The sequence below is a fragment of the Oryzias melastigma genome, linkage group LG5 (genome assembly GCF_002922805.2).
Source record: "Oryzias melastigma strain HK-1 linkage group LG5, ASM292280v2, whole genome shotgun sequence".
NCBI lineage: Eukaryota > Metazoa > Chordata > Actinopteri > Beloniformes > Adrianichthyidae > Oryzias > Oryzias melastigma.
Genome location: NC_050516.1, coordinates 2,188,286 through 2,204,715, shown reverse-complemented (window position 1 = coordinate 2,204,715; position 16,430 = coordinate 2,188,286). Strand labels below are relative to the sequence as shown.

At 39.0% G+C, this 16,430-nt stretch overlaps 1 protein-coding gene across 4 annotated transcripts; it reads right to left on the bottom strand.

The window, feature by feature from the left end:
• Window positions 1–34: 34 nt before the first annotated feature.
• On the bottom strand, window positions 35–15,158 carry cldn19 (claudin 19). 4 transcript variants are annotated; one of them, XM_024269790.2, is made up of 6 exons: window positions 14,459–15,158; window positions 8,332–8,496; window positions 8,013–8,097; window positions 6,617–6,763; window positions 4,410–4,449; window positions 35–1,232 (listed from the first exon to the last, which is right to left on the bottom strand). In XM_024269790.2, the coding sequence occupies exons 1-5, from the start codon at window positions 14,679–14,681 to the stop codon at window positions 4,425–4,427; spliced, it is 645 nt and encodes a 214-aa protein (XP_024125558.1). In that variant the 5' UTR covers window positions 14,682–15,158; the 3' UTR covers window positions 35–1,232; window positions 4,410–4,424. The 4 variants fall into 4 exon arrangements, with proteins under 4 accessions (XP_024125558.1, XP_024125559.1, XP_024125557.1 ...); XM_024269791.2 differs by having other exon boundaries at window positions 35–858; XM_024269789.2 differs by lacking the exon at window positions 4,410–4,449 and having other exon boundaries at window positions 14,459–15,157.
• Between the last annotated feature and the right edge of the window lie 1,272 nt (window positions 15,159–16,430).

The window sequence follows — 16,430 nt, the reverse complement described above, 5'->3', positions numbered from 1 at the left end:
TGAAAAGTTAGGAGACAAGTGGGACACCACAAAGTCACAGCCAAATCCATTTTATGTCTCTGTTTACTTCATTCTAAAAGAAATACACGGTAAATGAGATAATACACAACAAGGGGAGGTCGTTATTAGACTGAGGAATGGTAGATAATTGCAACAAACATGGGGTTTCTTAGTACAGAAGACGCGGAACCGTACATCCTTTAGAGTCAAAACTACAAGGACTCCGTCACACAACGTCATGTTGGCACTCAAAGAAAAAAGAACGGCATTTCCTCAATCAAGGCTACACACAAACAAGCACAGAGCTTCTGACAGACAGTGGCATTTACAGAGATGATGTGTTTGTTGTTTCAGAAGTGGTACGGCGGATTCACATTCCTTTCCAGGAACCCAAACTTGGAAAAAAGGCACACAGAACGGCTGGCAGAGGTGCTGTGGACACATCCTCACAGGGGATGCGGTCAGAGACGTATGTACATATACACAGATGCGTGTTATAAGGCACTGTAGTCAAACATTATGCTTGTAGTAAATAAAAAAAAAAAGAATAGGAAAGGTGGTATTTACACCCAGGAATTTTAACATGTTATAGAAAACATACCCTGAATGACTGTCTCACCAAAAGTCAACAACACAGACAAGGAGATTATTTCTTTTAACCCCCCCACAAACACGCTTCAACATCCAAGAAAACTTCTTTATGCAAACTACTCAGAAACATGTTCTTGTCTGTTTTGAATTCCTCAGTGAGAGGGTTTTGTCTGTTGACAGAAACCTAAACCATGGTAAGGCCAGAAGACTCTCCCAAACTACAAGTACTGCTCCCTTTTCTCTGGCGGGGTACTTTTTACATTTGGTCTGCAATTCAAAAGGAAAAAAAAAGACATGTTTCAGTCAAAGTACAGTTACAGCAGTCAAAATAAACCAATTTATCACAGCCAGAGGTTGTGGGGTAGGATCTAAATTGTGTTACCTTAATGCTAACTTGAAAACAAATGATAGAGTTTATGTTTACAGATAAGGCTCAGATGGTGGGAAATTGAAAAGAGACAGTTCACCTTAGCTCCCATTGTGTTTTATGGGGTAAAATTGAGAAAAAGTAATAGAAGGAAGTCCAAAATTTGAATCAGAGTAAGGGGGAGGGGGGTCAGTGGTTGGACAGTTGAACAATCCTCGATAAAAAGGCATGGGCTGATCAGTCAGGGAAACTAGTTTCACTCAACAACTCTGCCCTGAATTAGAGGAGAGAAGAAGAGAACCAGAGAAGAACAGAATGAGAAGACACGAGGGGGAGCAGGCATCACATCAAGACAAATGACATTCCCCAGAGTTATCACGTCCTGAGTCGAGAGTTAGTACCAAGTCAAGACGTGGGAGGGGTTAAACGTCAGGTAACCAGGAGTCTGTTGCAGAAAAAAGTTTAGTGCAAACAACGACTAATGGCCCCAAGTTCCATCCATGCATACTGCACCAATATCAACAACAATATAGGTCACTGCAGGAGGAGAGAGAAATGTCGCCTTTTCAGGTCTGAATGTAGGTCAGGAAGTCAGTTTGATGAATAGTTTACTTGGATGAGCTTCAATTCTAGAAGTTGGCTGCTGGTGTTAACATGTTTTCACTATCATTAAAATATATTGGTGTTTGGCAGAGCAACAGAATCTGAAACAGTGAACAGTGACCTTAGAGTGTATGTAGGAACTGGACTGAGTGATCCCCTACCCCTTCACAGATCAAACAGGACCTGCTGGCTCCAAGAAGCCAAATTCACATGAGCCTTGTTTCCATTGAGCGGTCTGGGACGGTCTGGTCTGATAAGGAGCAGTACGGTACAGATCAGTTAATTCTGGATAGTGTTTCCACTCAGTTAAGCTTCGCTCCCACTGACCGGTTTGTTTTCACGTCGCATGCGCGGTGTAGTTTCCTAGCGTGTCACTATTGTGCGACGTCTAGAAAAGCAACAACAGCAAAGGTCATCCAGCAGCTCGTCTTTTTCTAGCTTTACTTTTTGTAATCGTGCATTACAGGAATTTAATGTTATTCGAAAGAAGACTAAGAAGAATACCGCCGTGAAGAGGAAAACTGAATCGCTAGCTTAGTGGTATGTTGGTGCTTTCTAATGTCATCATGACTTTCTGCCAATCCATGGGTGGCCACAGCGACTTCGCCCCAACCGTCCTGTTCCATTTTCCTATGGACCTACAACGGATGGGGGCCCTCAAGAGGTACGGGTTGAAACTGTTTAATGTCTCCATTTCACAATGGAAACGCTCAAAATCCCATATTGAACCGGAGTGGAAACAAGGCTCTAGACTTCTAATGAGAAATAAACAGCTGTTACTCAGCTATATTGATCAGAATAGCCGTTTTTGCTCTGCTACCTTTTATAAACATGTTTTTGCTAGTGGTACATTTTTTTAATAGTATTTTTTCTGGGGTGCAAGTTATTCAAGTTGTAAACTGGCCAATCAGATGCCTCAATAAAAGTATGTGGTCTTACAATGAACATTCAAAGCGACTGATAGGTTCTTGTGAGCCTGCTTTTTATATAGTAGGGGTGTGGCCTTCCAACATATTCACTCCTGGTTGACAAGAGGGAATTCCATGAAATGTTGGATGAATCCCTGCTTACTTCCAACATGGCAATGTCCTTACCTCGTAAAAAGGGTAACTGAATTGACTTCATTGCGTTGCAGCTGGAAATTAGCCACTTTCTATGGGTGATGTCACACTCAGTCCAGTTCTCATTTACAGTTAATGGTTGTAACCAAAACCTTTGGACTAAAGCTTGTTTGAAACAAAGTAACTAGAGTCAGGTGCTGTTCACCAAACAACCACACAATTCTCATTTTAATTCTGGTGAAATTGAATTAATTCATTAAGAAAAAAAATTACAATTATTATTATAATAACTATGAAGATAAAAGTCAGGACTTATTTTTCTTTGTGCCTTTAATAAACCTCTCCCCCCTGTTTATTGTGTTTTTGGACTAAAATCTTACTCATAATTAGCTTTTATTGTTTCATTTGAAAGCTTAGCATCAAATCCCTTGCAATAATTTGAAGCCTTTTTTTGGTTTCAAATTAGAAATTTTTATTTTCACTTTTCACTATTTTTCTCCCAGTTTCCAGAATGTCTGACTCTTATTCAGATATTGCTAAATACAATAATTTTGTGGCCATTATAACATAAATTATGTAAAATATTACTTTTTGAAGTGCGATGTACAAATTCAATTGGTTTTCCAACAATTAATCATACAAGATGCCACAATTGGAGACCGTCAGAGGTCACATCACCAATGTAGTCCAGGTCATGTTTTGACAAAAGTGTGCAAGGATTTTCCCACTTTTTCGGTTATTGGATATGGACAAAGATATTGTGGTAAGGATATCTGAGGAATGGTGTCATAAAGTGAAAATGGTTTCGGGACAAGTGGTTGCAATTAAGACTCATTCTGGTCTGCTAAAATATAGACATTGAGTCTCGTTTATGTCAATCACCCAAGTTTGCATGACTATAAGCAGACAGAAAGTCTTTGAGAGTGAAAGAAAGCTAAAGACAATTATCCAAAGAAAATATTTTTAAAATAAATGTCGCACACAGACTTTTTAAGCCGAATGGTCAACATCGGGAGCTGTTACACCATTCTAATGTGCCTGGTATTATTTGCAACGAAAGTAAAACTGCTAAACAGGGACTTTATAACAAGTTCATTGAATGTTTGTTTAGCATGTTGATGAAATGTGAGACATTTTTGAGATACAACTTAATAAGAAAAATAAAAAAGTTGCATTATTTAACCACCAAAGACCTAAGGGTGTACAAAGGAACCTCAGTACATTTGCTTCATCAGTACCTAAAGGGTTAAAAGGTGCAAGAAATTTCCTATAAGCTTGCAGCACTTCCCAGTCTGAGCATAACAGGGCCCTCCACCAACAAGTGTCTTCTAAGAAGAGAGAAAATTGGGCCAACTGGGCACCATTCTGAGAAAAGTTAATGGCTTTATTATCTGGAACAGTGATGGCTCTTTTCAAAACACAAAGCAAATGGATGTGAGGCCATCAAGAGGGGAACTCAAGAGCCAATTTAGCTCTCCAGAGCAGGGGCTAGCTGCAGGTATCCTTTCTACTTCGTCTACCCGGAGTTGTCAGTAGTTTGCAATCAAGAGGTTAACAGAGTAGCTTATTACTCGCAGTATGATCATTGCTTAATGGCAAAACTCTATAAGACAAGTTAGTATGGGTTTTGGTCCACACACAATTATGAGTTGAGGCTGAATATAAATCTGGATTATTGTGTTAGTAAATGAAGTGTGATGGCATGTGGTGAAGACAAGCTTCCATCTGTCTTAACAACAGGGGTAACCAACAGTGCTCAAACTCATTAGAGGTGTGTGACAATGTACCTCCACTCCTGCAGTTCAGGTTGTGTCTCCAAGTGAAGCTCTAATCGAGTAATTTTAGACAGAAAAAGAAAACAACTGTTTCTGAACTGTTGAAAAATCAGCATGAATCAAAGTCCTGCCTTTGCAGAAAACATTTAGAAGCAGCATTTATGTGACAAATCTGTATAAATGATGCAACTTGTTAGATACTGTACTTTCCACACTATAAGGTGCACTCAAAAGCCTTATTTTGATTCGCCATATATTCCTTATATATGGATTCATTCTGTTTGTGCTTACCTATGTTGAAGCAATTTTGAGAGGTATACGGCGCACAGTCAAAATGTTTGGTTGGGTGTTATTGTGAATGCGTTTACGTGGCGTCAAAGGATAGCAGTCAGCATAGTCACAAAAATATTTGTTTAAACAGCATCATTTTTTTTGAGTGTTGCAAACATGGTTGTGAGTTACAGATAATGTGAAACCGTTATGACCGCAGATGATTTAGCGATGTCAAAGGTTAGGAGTTAGTTTATTTTGCTGTATTTGTCTGTTTTTTCTGTGTTACAACCATGGTTGCGAGCTACAGATATGCTAACGCGGCCAACATGTTGCGGTGTCTAGATTAGGAGTTAGTGTAGGGTTTGTTTTAGGTGTATCTTTCTGTTTTTTTACATGCTACATATTTTGTTGGAAGCTACAGATGTTGTGAATGCGCTAACGTGGGTGACATGTAGTAGTGTTGAAGGTTAGGAGTTAGCTTAGTCACAATAATATTTGTTTTAACAGTATCTGGTTTTTTTACGTGTTCTAAACAAGGTCGGTGTTACAGATACTGTGAATGTGCTAATGTGGCTGACGTAGTTAGCATAGTCACCATCAGGTTTGTTTTAGCTGTAGCTTGTCTGATTTTTTACGTGTCACAAACAAGATTGGAGTTAAAGATACTGTTAATATGCTAAAGTGGCTAAAGGTGCTAATTGTCAAAGGTTAGCACTTTGCGTTGTCACAGTAATGTTTGTTTTAGCAGTACCCATCTGTTTTTTTAAACAAGGTTGGAAGTTACAGATATTGCGAATGTGCTAACGCGGCTAACGTAGCGGTATCAAAGGTTAGGATTAGCCTAATGTTTGTTTTAGCAGTATCCGTCTATTTTTTCAAACAAGGTTGGAAGTTACAGATATTGTGAATGCGCTAACACTGCTAACGTAGTGGTGTTGAAGGTTAGGAGCTAGCATTGTCACAGTAATGTTTGTTTTAGCTGTATCTGTCTGTTTTTTCATGTGATACAAACAAGGCTGAGAATTACAGATTTTGTTTATGTGCTAACGTAGCTAACGTAGTGATGTTGAAGGTTAGGAGTTAGGGTAGTCACAGTTGGCTTGTTTTTTCACGTCGCAAACAAGGTTATGAGTTACAGGTAATTGAGAATACACTAGTGCGGCTTACACTTCCAACGCAACATGTAGCGTGTTCTACAGTTACTGTGAGCGCGGTAAATAAAGTCTGACAGACTTCTCGCTGACTCCTTTGTCTTGATTAATTTGCCTTTTAGTTCGGGCTGCCTTATATATGACATTTTGAAAATAGACCATTCATTGATGGTGTCCCTCACAATACAGTGTGCACTTTAGAGTGGAAAGCACGGCATAAAGGTGGAAAGTGTAACGTCCCCTTTATTAATGAGGATTATTGTCCATCCTATGTCCACATTCATAATGTGGTTTGTCTACTTTACACAATCTGACTGCACCAGTGGAGTGTGAATGCATGAGGCCACACAGATAAAACACCAGAGCAGCTCCAACCAGGAAGCATAGGACATGCTGGTGAGGTTTTCCAGCGCTGGATATTTAAGCTCCAAACCCAGATTTTAGTGTCCTATACTTTTGTCATATAGATCTCGCAAGAAACATTTGTTTTAAATGTAAGCTTTTTTTTTAAGTAAAATAAATATTCACAAAATCATGCACAAGTGGTTTCCATCTACAGCACAAGCTTATATCACTGAAAAAGATTTTTTTTTCTTTACTTTGTAACACTGAGTGAGAAAGATGGTGCACAATCATGTCCTGTACAGATGTTTCTGTATTTGAGTGCTAGATGATTGTGTGTATAACAGTCTTTTTGATGTGTTTTTTAGGGAAAAATCAAGGGTTGGTGTCAAGCGTGTCCTCAGCTCTCTGTTTGGGGTGACTGCTGGAAGTAGGGGAGGGGTTTACACGTACTCCCTGGTTGTGGAAGGCTGTGATTGGCGGTAGTATTGCTGCCCTCGCATCTCCTCTTTGGAGCAGGAGCAGCACAGCAAGGAGCCGCCCAGGACGGTCAGACTGGCAGCTGCCCATCCCACAAACAAGGCCGAACCGAACTCGTACCTGCATGGAAAACAGCTGGGTTAGGAGTGCAAGTTTTTCTTTTAGATAAAACTGTTTACCATATAATTCGGACACTCACATCACAAAAACTTTTTTTTCCCTTTAAAGATCTCTTTTTTTTTTTAATATGGTTTTTCAACATCTAAGCAAATTTCACCACAATCCTGTTAGTGAGACTTTAATAAAAAGGTTCATATTTAGTTTATTTTGAAGCATAACATATCATAACCTCACTGAAACAAATACATGCAAAAATACATGTCAATTTGTTGGACATAATTAATTTAAAATTCCACAGTTTCACAAAAACAAGAGTCAACTTGTGGATTTTTTGTACAGTATTATTTTTGAATGATTTGATATGTTAAAAAAAATTAAAATAATAGAACAATACAATTAAGTTAGAAAATACAAATTTATTAAACCCATTTCAGATAGTAATACAAAGATGAAAAAAATTGAAAGAAGATTATGGAATTTTTAGCTCTGTAATTACTTATAATTATAATAGACGTGTTGCAGTCATACATACAGTATAAGTCCTAATAGATTAATTAATTATTACCAAATAAAGTCAAATAGAGTTTGTTTCTTTTAACTCATTTTTAAGTAACAAATTAAACTTTTATAAATTTGCATTAAAGTGTTTTTCTTAGCATTATTAGGGTGGTGCATTTCTTTATATTAGCTTTTGAGGACCTATATGAAGAAAATTAGGTTTAAATGGCATTTCTGAGTATGTCTTTTTTCCAATCATTGTAGCAGACGAAAAAAATGCAGTTTGAAAAAGATCCTAATTGTGATGAAGAAAAGGGGCGGGCCACAAGCTCCCTGCTTTCAGCGCTTAGCGACAAAGAGGGGCGGGGTTGCCCCACACCAATGGTCCCACCCACAACTCAGATGTGAATTTTTAATTGAATTACTGCTGCTCTGCAGAAAATATGTCCTAAAACAACATTTTTTATAATTATTATTATTATTATTATTTTGGCTTAAAGCAACATTTTCAAAACTAAAATACCACTGGGAATGCTTTTAAATTGGATTAAAAGATGATTGGAGTGGGTATTTAATATTATACAAAAAAAAAAAAAAAATCTCTAAAAAAATGTAATAATGAGCTCAAAACCTAATAATATCCAATCAAATACTTAAATAATGAATGTACATTTACTTAAAGGGCTTTTTTGGGTAGTGCCTTGCTCAAGGGTAATTCTTGGATCAAGATAGCACAGAAAAGACAGCATACTTAGCATTGAGTGGCGTGTTTGGGTTGAAGAACTGATAGGACACCTGAGTGGCATACCAGGACACAGACACCAGCGTGCAAAGACCTGTGGGAGCACAGCATTAGTCTTGCAGAAAAATTGCAGTTTATTGTTTAGATCATCTTCTCCTCTGAGAATGTGGTTTATGACTGAGGTTAAATGCCCAAATGACCACATCCTGTTTACAGAACATCAGTTTCAAGCAGCAGAAAGCTGACCCCTCCTGCTTAATTACCCAAATAAAGAAGATACTGTTTATATGTTTCGTGTGTGGAAAAAGGAAAAGAACAGGAACTCCACCTGCTAGAAGGAAGAGCCCCCCTCCAGTCACAGCGATGCGGGTCTTGGTGGATGGGTTGTTGTCGCCCACCTTGGTGCACTTCATGCCCACCACGCTGACGATGATGCCGATGAAGCCCAGCAGCACCGACACCACCATGAGAGCCCGGCACGTCTGGATGTGGACTAGATGCAGAAGAGGAAAGGAGGAGGCGAAAAACCGCAGGGAGATTCAACAGAGGATAAGAAATTAAAGAAAAAAAAGGAGGACAGTGGGAAGGAGGGAGGAAAGCAAACATCCTTTCAGTCCTTAACTTGCAGTCACACATAATGAATCCGGACATTGAAGCAATAATTACAGAGGAATGCTGATGCTCTGCAGGACTGATGAGAGACCGCATGCGTTCGGCTCAACCAGAAGGGGACACTTCCAGGTTTTTTTTTTTCGGTTTTTTTTCCAAAGGAGATTTTCTAGGTCAACTTCTGGGTCCTGAAGTGACACTTCACATCTCATAGCTCTGTGGTTTCGCATTCATGGAATCCCATGCAAAGCCCACACAGGCCTCAGTGCACACATAGCTCAGTAGGAGGAACATATTTACTCATAATCACACACACTCATTTAAACGTGCAAGTGCACAATGAGTGCACACATGCAGTGACAGTGGGTGGAACACAAAGCGGCTGTAGGAGGTCCTGGTTTACATGTTTCACACAGAGGATTTAGTGTAGGCTTTCCTACAAAGACAACTTGTTGTCGGGGGGGCTATCAGGCTTTACTGCTGCTCACGAGCACATGAGGAACACAAGTGAAGGTTAATGAGCTGTCCTAACAACAACAGGGTTGTGTTTTAAATAACTTCGGCAGTGAAGGTAGTCTACTTTAAGATTTTTTTTCAGACTTTTTTAACCAGAACTGTCTCAACTGTTATACTCACACGGAAAACATTTTCAAAATTAAAGATCTTAATTGGTTTAAATTTCTAAAAATGTATTATGACAATTTTAGGATTTTTTAGAAAAACTGCTGCTCTGGTAATTAAAATAAAAAAATTCTACTGATTATTTTTTTAAGAAATATATTAGATGTATTTTTGTTTGAAAAAGCACACAAGAAAGGACATGGAAAAAATTCAAAACAATATATTTCAAATACTTTAAAGGTCCTTCTAATTTGTATCAAATGTAGGCATCTTTTTTTAAAGGTTGCTTTGGTAAAAAAAAATGAAAAAAAAACTTTCAGGAATTTCTGTTTCTCAATTAGATCAATAATATAATCTAATAATAATATAATATATCATATAATAATATGATAATCAATTAGATCTATTTTTGGTTGACCAAACATATAAGAAAGGACATGAAAAAATGACAAAATAATAGGTCTCATTTGGCTTAATGATCATTCCTATTGGTATCATATTTAGAAAAGTGTTTGCTGTGATGAAAAACAACATTTTTATTGACTTCTAGTGTTTTTAAGGTACGTTTATAAACATTTATTTTATTTATTTATTTATGTTTTTGGCTGACTAATCATTTTATAAAAGGACATAAATATCAGAGTTTATATTCCCCTTTTAAGATCAATGAGTGGTGCAAAGGGCATTTTAGAAAGTTGCTTTTCTTTCTTTTTTTGTTGTTGCATTTTTCCCTAAGTCATATCAATGCTAATATATTTTTTTTCATTCACATATTTCTTATTTTTAAATTTTACATTTATTTTTCCTCAAAACATTCACAGTCTGTGCTGGAGTCTCAAATTCATCTCAAACTGTTCTAAATTTAGTTTCAAAAGATGTGTCATAAATGTGAGAAGTGTTTACAACACTTTTAAATTCCAGATGCTCAAACCTAAAGACTCTTATAAATAATTCCAAGAGCACACTTTGACTTTAGCATGTGTTTTTTCCCAGTTTTTTTACTCAGAAAAGTCACCAGAGCTGCCAAATTCGGGACTGATTTGAGACAAGAAAAATCTAAGACCGAGTGGAAATCATGAAGTTGTTTGTTATGTCTCACAATTTTGTGTCATCATCTAAGTGTGACGAAAGCTCAGAAGGACATCCAATAAATGAAACACATCTTTTGTTTTCATGTTAGATTGCAAATTTGGTCAACCTTGTTATTCTATTTTTTTTCAGACAATTTTAAAAACAAGTTTTACCGTTTGGTCAGATTTAATCAGATGCTGTGCAAAAGTGTTGTCTAATTTAATTTTGCTGAAAAAAAAACACAAAAACAAGAGTATATTTCACTGGTGTGCAGCCTGTTATAATATTTGATTGTATTTGGCTTCTGATTCATTGAAACCAGACTTTGAATGAATGACTTTCATCAAAACAACTTTGACAATAGATTCATGTTTAAAGAAATGGCTTCAAAACAGAGCGGTTGAGCAACAGCTGGAGTAAAAAGCCAAAGCTGTGACAGAAACACACACAGCATCATTCATGCCACAGCAATGAAGCTGCTTTCAGAAGCTGATCTGAGGCATTTATGACTTATGAATGATCTTTGAAGTCTGATTCATGGCTGCTCGGCTGCTTTTGATGATCGGTCTCCAACAGAAAGAGGTTTGATTTTTTATTTTTGTTTTTCATCTAATGGAAATCCATGTTTTACTCGGAGGTCATTCGGAGGGTCTCTACTAAAGGGCTGTACTGCGGTCAGCTTTGATGGACCAGTTTGGGCTGGAGGACCGGTGGCAGCAGGCTCCTCTCAGGCCCTCTCTCATTCTGCAGCTCATCCAGGCAGTGCCAGCCACATGCCTTCATTCAGACTCTGTGTGCCTGCTTGTGTGTTAGATCACTCTAAAGTCCTATTGTGAGGTCATCTGTGACTCTTCAGAGCGCATTTCCCACCCACACAGGACCCATCACGGCAAAAATCAGCAATGACATTACTATTTATTTAGCTCCACCCTAGAGCTTCACTCTAAATGTCTTAAAAACCTGAAAGATCAAAGAAAAACCTGCCAAATGATAAATCTAATCAACAAACAGAGCTCCATTGTTGTCTTTGGTCTGTCATATTTAGCACCAAGAGCAAATTAGCTGCAACCAGATGAGAAATTGTCTTCTCCCGCTGAGGCCTAATTTTGAGTTTCTTGCTTAAAAAGAGTGAGAATATTTACATTTAAAAGGAATTTAATTAATTATTTAGAAGATCCACTTTAACCTATAAGGTGTCAAAATAAACAGAGAATTAAAGGGAAAAAAAGGATGCAACCTGAGAAAACATTAGTTTTACCAGTGTTCATAACATCTATTCCATACATTTAAAAATATTAAAAACAATTTATTTACATTTTTTGATCAAATATCTATTCTCACGCTGGTTTGGAAATAAATTTGACGGAGTGTCTTGAAGGTAAATTATCAGGTGCAATTCCCAAATGTTTGACACAGTTTGACCTTTTGCCCCCTTGTGTGTCTCATGTTCATGACTTACGACACCGATTTGATTAAGGGTTAAGTGTTTCAACTATTTTGATGTTTGATTTAGTTACTACACAAAAGATAATGTATTTGACAGAACAGCTACTCTGTAGTGTTTCCTTGTAAACTTACATGTTAAAACGTGGATCAAGAGAAACCTTTTTATGTTTTTTAACACTAAAAACATGGATTCACATTAAATTAGCTTTTTTATGGAAAATGTTTTTCAATTGGGAAGGCCACATTCAAAATTGGGCTTCCAAACACATCGTGGTCATCTTCATAATGGTTTGAACTCGAGCAATCCCCACTCTTAGCTAATGTCAGGCTTTTATTTTTGTGGCAAAGGGAACGTTTTCTGTGGTATGGTTTATTTTCTTGCTCCAAATTGAAATTCTTCTCAAATTGATCTTAACAAGCCTGAATCTGGCCTCAAAATTTCTTTATACTTGATCTGTTTGACCCTTAAGTTTTCTACACACGGTGGTGGTTGGGAAAAAAAGATGAAAACAAAGCGCGACTGGAGTTTGACTCTAAAAATAGGTTGAGTTCTGAGAATTACACCTGACTTATGCTTGAAAACACCACAAACGGATTACTGCTTCTCACTGACTGAACAGATTTAGCTCCCAATAGAGAAAAAAAAATGTACCCGTCAGTCAACGCATGTCCCAACCTGCGCCTCCTTACAGAGCACAAAGTGACTGGGTGTGACAACCGATGCCACAGAGCTGTCCTTTCAGCACCCCCTCGCCGTCCTCCTCCCACAACAAATAACATTTTTTTTCTACACACTGACTATCATTTTCTGCTCGAGCGAAAGCTTCAATAAAGTGCACAAAGTCCACACAGTCTGCTGAACAATTACACCCACCATCACATGCTGCTCCTGCTGCGAACGCATCCAAGGGAGATGAGCTCCCAGACAACTCTGACTGATGGATTAAACCAAAGTTCAATTCAGATTAAGGTGCACCACATGATCTGCTAGGAGGGGGCTGGGGGGGGAGGAGGAGGTGTGGGTGGGTGGGTGTACCTGTCTGTTGTTTTTCGATCACGGGGTGTGTTCCAACACAAGTGGAACAATGCGTGTATGCGGGGACGACGGAGTGCATTCTGGGAATATCTCTGCTGCTGGTCTCAACACTGCCCTTTTCTTCTCCTGACACCCTCTATTCATGCCCAAAGACAATACGCTGTTCTTACACGACTGCAAGGAACCAACGGAGATGGGGACATCAGCTTGGGGGGCGCCCCTCTGCCCTGACTGAACAGTCAATGACTTACAAAAATGTTTATAAAAACGCAGACAGCACACTGAACCACGGAGAAAACAACGCTTAAAATGGTTTCCTGGCAAAGCTCCCCCCATTCGCAGTCTTTCATTAGGATCTCTAATGGGATGATTTAAGCGGACAGCAGATGGATGGATTCATATAATCTGGGTGCCATTAATTATGAGCCACTGCTTACAGATCAGAGATGACAGGAAGCTCATATCCACAGCTGATTTACGTCGGAACTCGCATTCCTCACCCACTGCCATTTCTCACACATTACACGAATAGAAGTTCATTAAAGATCCATAATTTCCAGTCAGATTTACAGCTTGGGAACTTTGGCGTCTCAGACAGGATTTGGGATTCAGTTAGAGATGAGTACGTTGAAGAAACAGTTTTATAGAAACTGTGGTTTCAGTTCTGAGGAATATACAAACTAAAAATATATGAATGCAAGGAGGGGAAAATGGAAATTATGTTTTATGTTTTGTATGGCAAACTACAGAAACAAATATAGAAATGTAGATAAAAAAGTTTAACTTTACAGTATGTAGTGTAATATAGAAGAATATATATCCTATATGCTTGAAAAAAATATCTAAAAATTTACACTTGTTTTACATTTTTACCACTGTACTTTTTTACACATTGATTTTTGGAATTTAATGCATCTACAGTTGGGATTTCTGCTTCTTTTTTTAAGTATGTTGGTTCAATGGTGCTATCATGAGACTGAATCTGCATTTTGGGGTCGTGTGATCAAGACAAAAGTGTCAATATCTATTAATCTTTTCCTTGTTGATGTTAGAGACATAGTTGTAAATTATATTGGGTGATTCAAAAGCTCAAATTGAAAAGAATATTATATTTTGCCAAACTTTTATTGAGCTAAAAAGATCGCAAATGCAATCACAAAGATTAACGGTTGTGACGGTTCCTTCAAGCCTTCACTTAAAAATGAAAAAAAAAAAAAAAGAAAAGGCAAAATGTGAAAAAAAAATTTATATGAAAACCTACAAAATTATGTTGATTTTGTCATTTTTACAAACATTTTGGACTCGAATGTTGCTATATCCTTTAACCCTTTGCGTAAACACAAAATCTTTGACATACTGTAACTTTTCAACTGTTATTATTATGATCAACGTAATTCCAGTCGATTCTGAAGGAGAAAAGCGGCTCGACGAGCCGCTTTTCTCCTTCAGAATCAACTGGAATTACGTTGATCATGTTAATAATGGTTGAAAAGTTAATCAAACAACATAAACACCGGAGCTCCTGTGTTAGATGTGTCTGTTATTGTAGTTATAAATAGAATTCATTAAAATAATTCTCAAACTACAGGTAAAAATATAGAAAGCAGACGAGAAGCATTCCTAGTGAGGAGAAAAGTCTCAACAACACAGCAGGGTTACAGCTCATACTCACAGTCCAGCGACAGCATGGAGTCGAAGATCTTGCACTGCACCTGCCCAGTGCTCTGCGAGGCGCAGCTCATCCACAGCCCCTCGTACAGCCCCACAGCTGTGATGATGGCATCCCCGGCATAGGACGACTGCTTCCACTGAGGCAGAACTGTGGTGGAGATGATCCCAATCCAGCCTCCTAATGCCAGAAAGTAACCCAACAACTGAAGACCTGAGTTGGCCATTTTAGTATTTTAGATCTGATTTTTTATCTGGTTTGATTTCAGTAAGAGTGTTGCCCCCTCTTGGAACAGTCTTTTTGGGCACACCTTTTTACTTTTTTTAACTGATTCCCTGACTACTTTCTCCCTCTCAGCATCTCCTTATCTTTCACAAACATCAGAGTGTGTTTCTCTTGGCGTCCTGAGCTTCAGGATAACTTCCTCGACGGCTGCTTGGTCTGGTTCTTTTGTCCCTCCTGGGATCAGTCAAAGTGAAAGAAAGAGTTTCTGGTGGTCACTGACGGAGCTCATCAAGCATCGCGGCTGGACTGCTTCACCCTCTGCATGGCGTCCTCCTATTCCTTCCTGACTTATTTTCCCCCTCCTCGCTACAACCTTTCCATCTGCTCCAGGCTCAAGTGGCTCAGTGAGGGACGGCAGAAATAAAAAGTAAAAAGAACAAAAAAGGAGCTTGTGAATTCAACAGGCTGACCATGAAGGGATGGGAAAAGGGGCTGTTCTGTGATTGGACTCGGTTGTGTGAGTGGACCGCCCCCTGGGAGGGGAGAGGGATGGGCTTTTTTTCAGTCTGAGAGAGCACAGAAAAAACAAAAGATGAGAAAAAAAGTTGCAATTAAGTAGCCTTGCCAGATTGCTCCCACCCAACCGAGAACAAAAACCCTGATGAACAAATCTCCAATGAGGCAGCTTAATCAGATATCAGATATATTGATTCTTTAAATGTTTGCCATCCCCCACAGATGGAGGCATGAAGGAGGTGGCGATAAAGTGCAACACGTAAATCAGCATCCAAACAATGTCCCGCCTGAAAAGGACATGTCACATCCATGCAGACTCTCAGGAAATTATGGGCCGCCAAAGCGAGCCTCCTCTCATCACCATGGTAACGTGGCCAAATGAGGAGAGAGCCAGTGAGAGTTCACCCAACATCACATCCGTGGTAGTCGTTCACGGAGCCCCACTCCAGCCATGGAAGCGCAGAAGCCCGTTTTCCCACAGTTCCTCGCCGCGATGGCCCCTCTTCAGCTCGCCTCATTAAATTAACTCCAGACTAACTTAATATTTCTATTCTGCCAATTAGACCGCCGACACACTTGCTCTCAGAGACATGGACGTTTACTCACATCTGTACGAGACATGTCTCACCCCCACCCTGCATGCACTCCTCTTGACACGCAGCAGACGTGGCCCTGCCTGCATTCTTACAGAAGGAAGAATCCCTCTAAAACTCATCTTTGCATTTTTCCCATCCCTTCTTTCATCTCACACCACCTTAGACCTTACATTTTTCAACCACAGCATCACAAACCATATGTAAATGTTCTTGTGGCCTTTTGTGAGTTAATGCTTAAAGCTACATTGTAGCACAGTGGTTAGCGTTGTTGCCTCACAGCAAGAAGGCCCTGGTTCAAGTCCTGGCAAACCTGTCCTAGGTATCTCCTGCCTTTGCCCATTGTTAGCTCCAGCATCTCAGTGACCCTGAAAGGGCCAAGCAGCTAAGAAGATGAATGAAAAATACTTAAGCTACGTTCACAACGGGCGTGACACACCTTCAAGAACATGCTAAACATAGGTTCTTGAACATGTGATTAGCCCATGATGTTCACACTGGACAAGCAGGGAGGGGCTACTTCTTCTTCATTTTCTACCAGTTACTAGCGCATGTCCATTACTTATAGTTGGAAGAAGTTTGGTGCGAAACGTCAAAGTGGTGTCAATTTCACAAATTTTGCGCCAGGTTTTTTCTTTCTC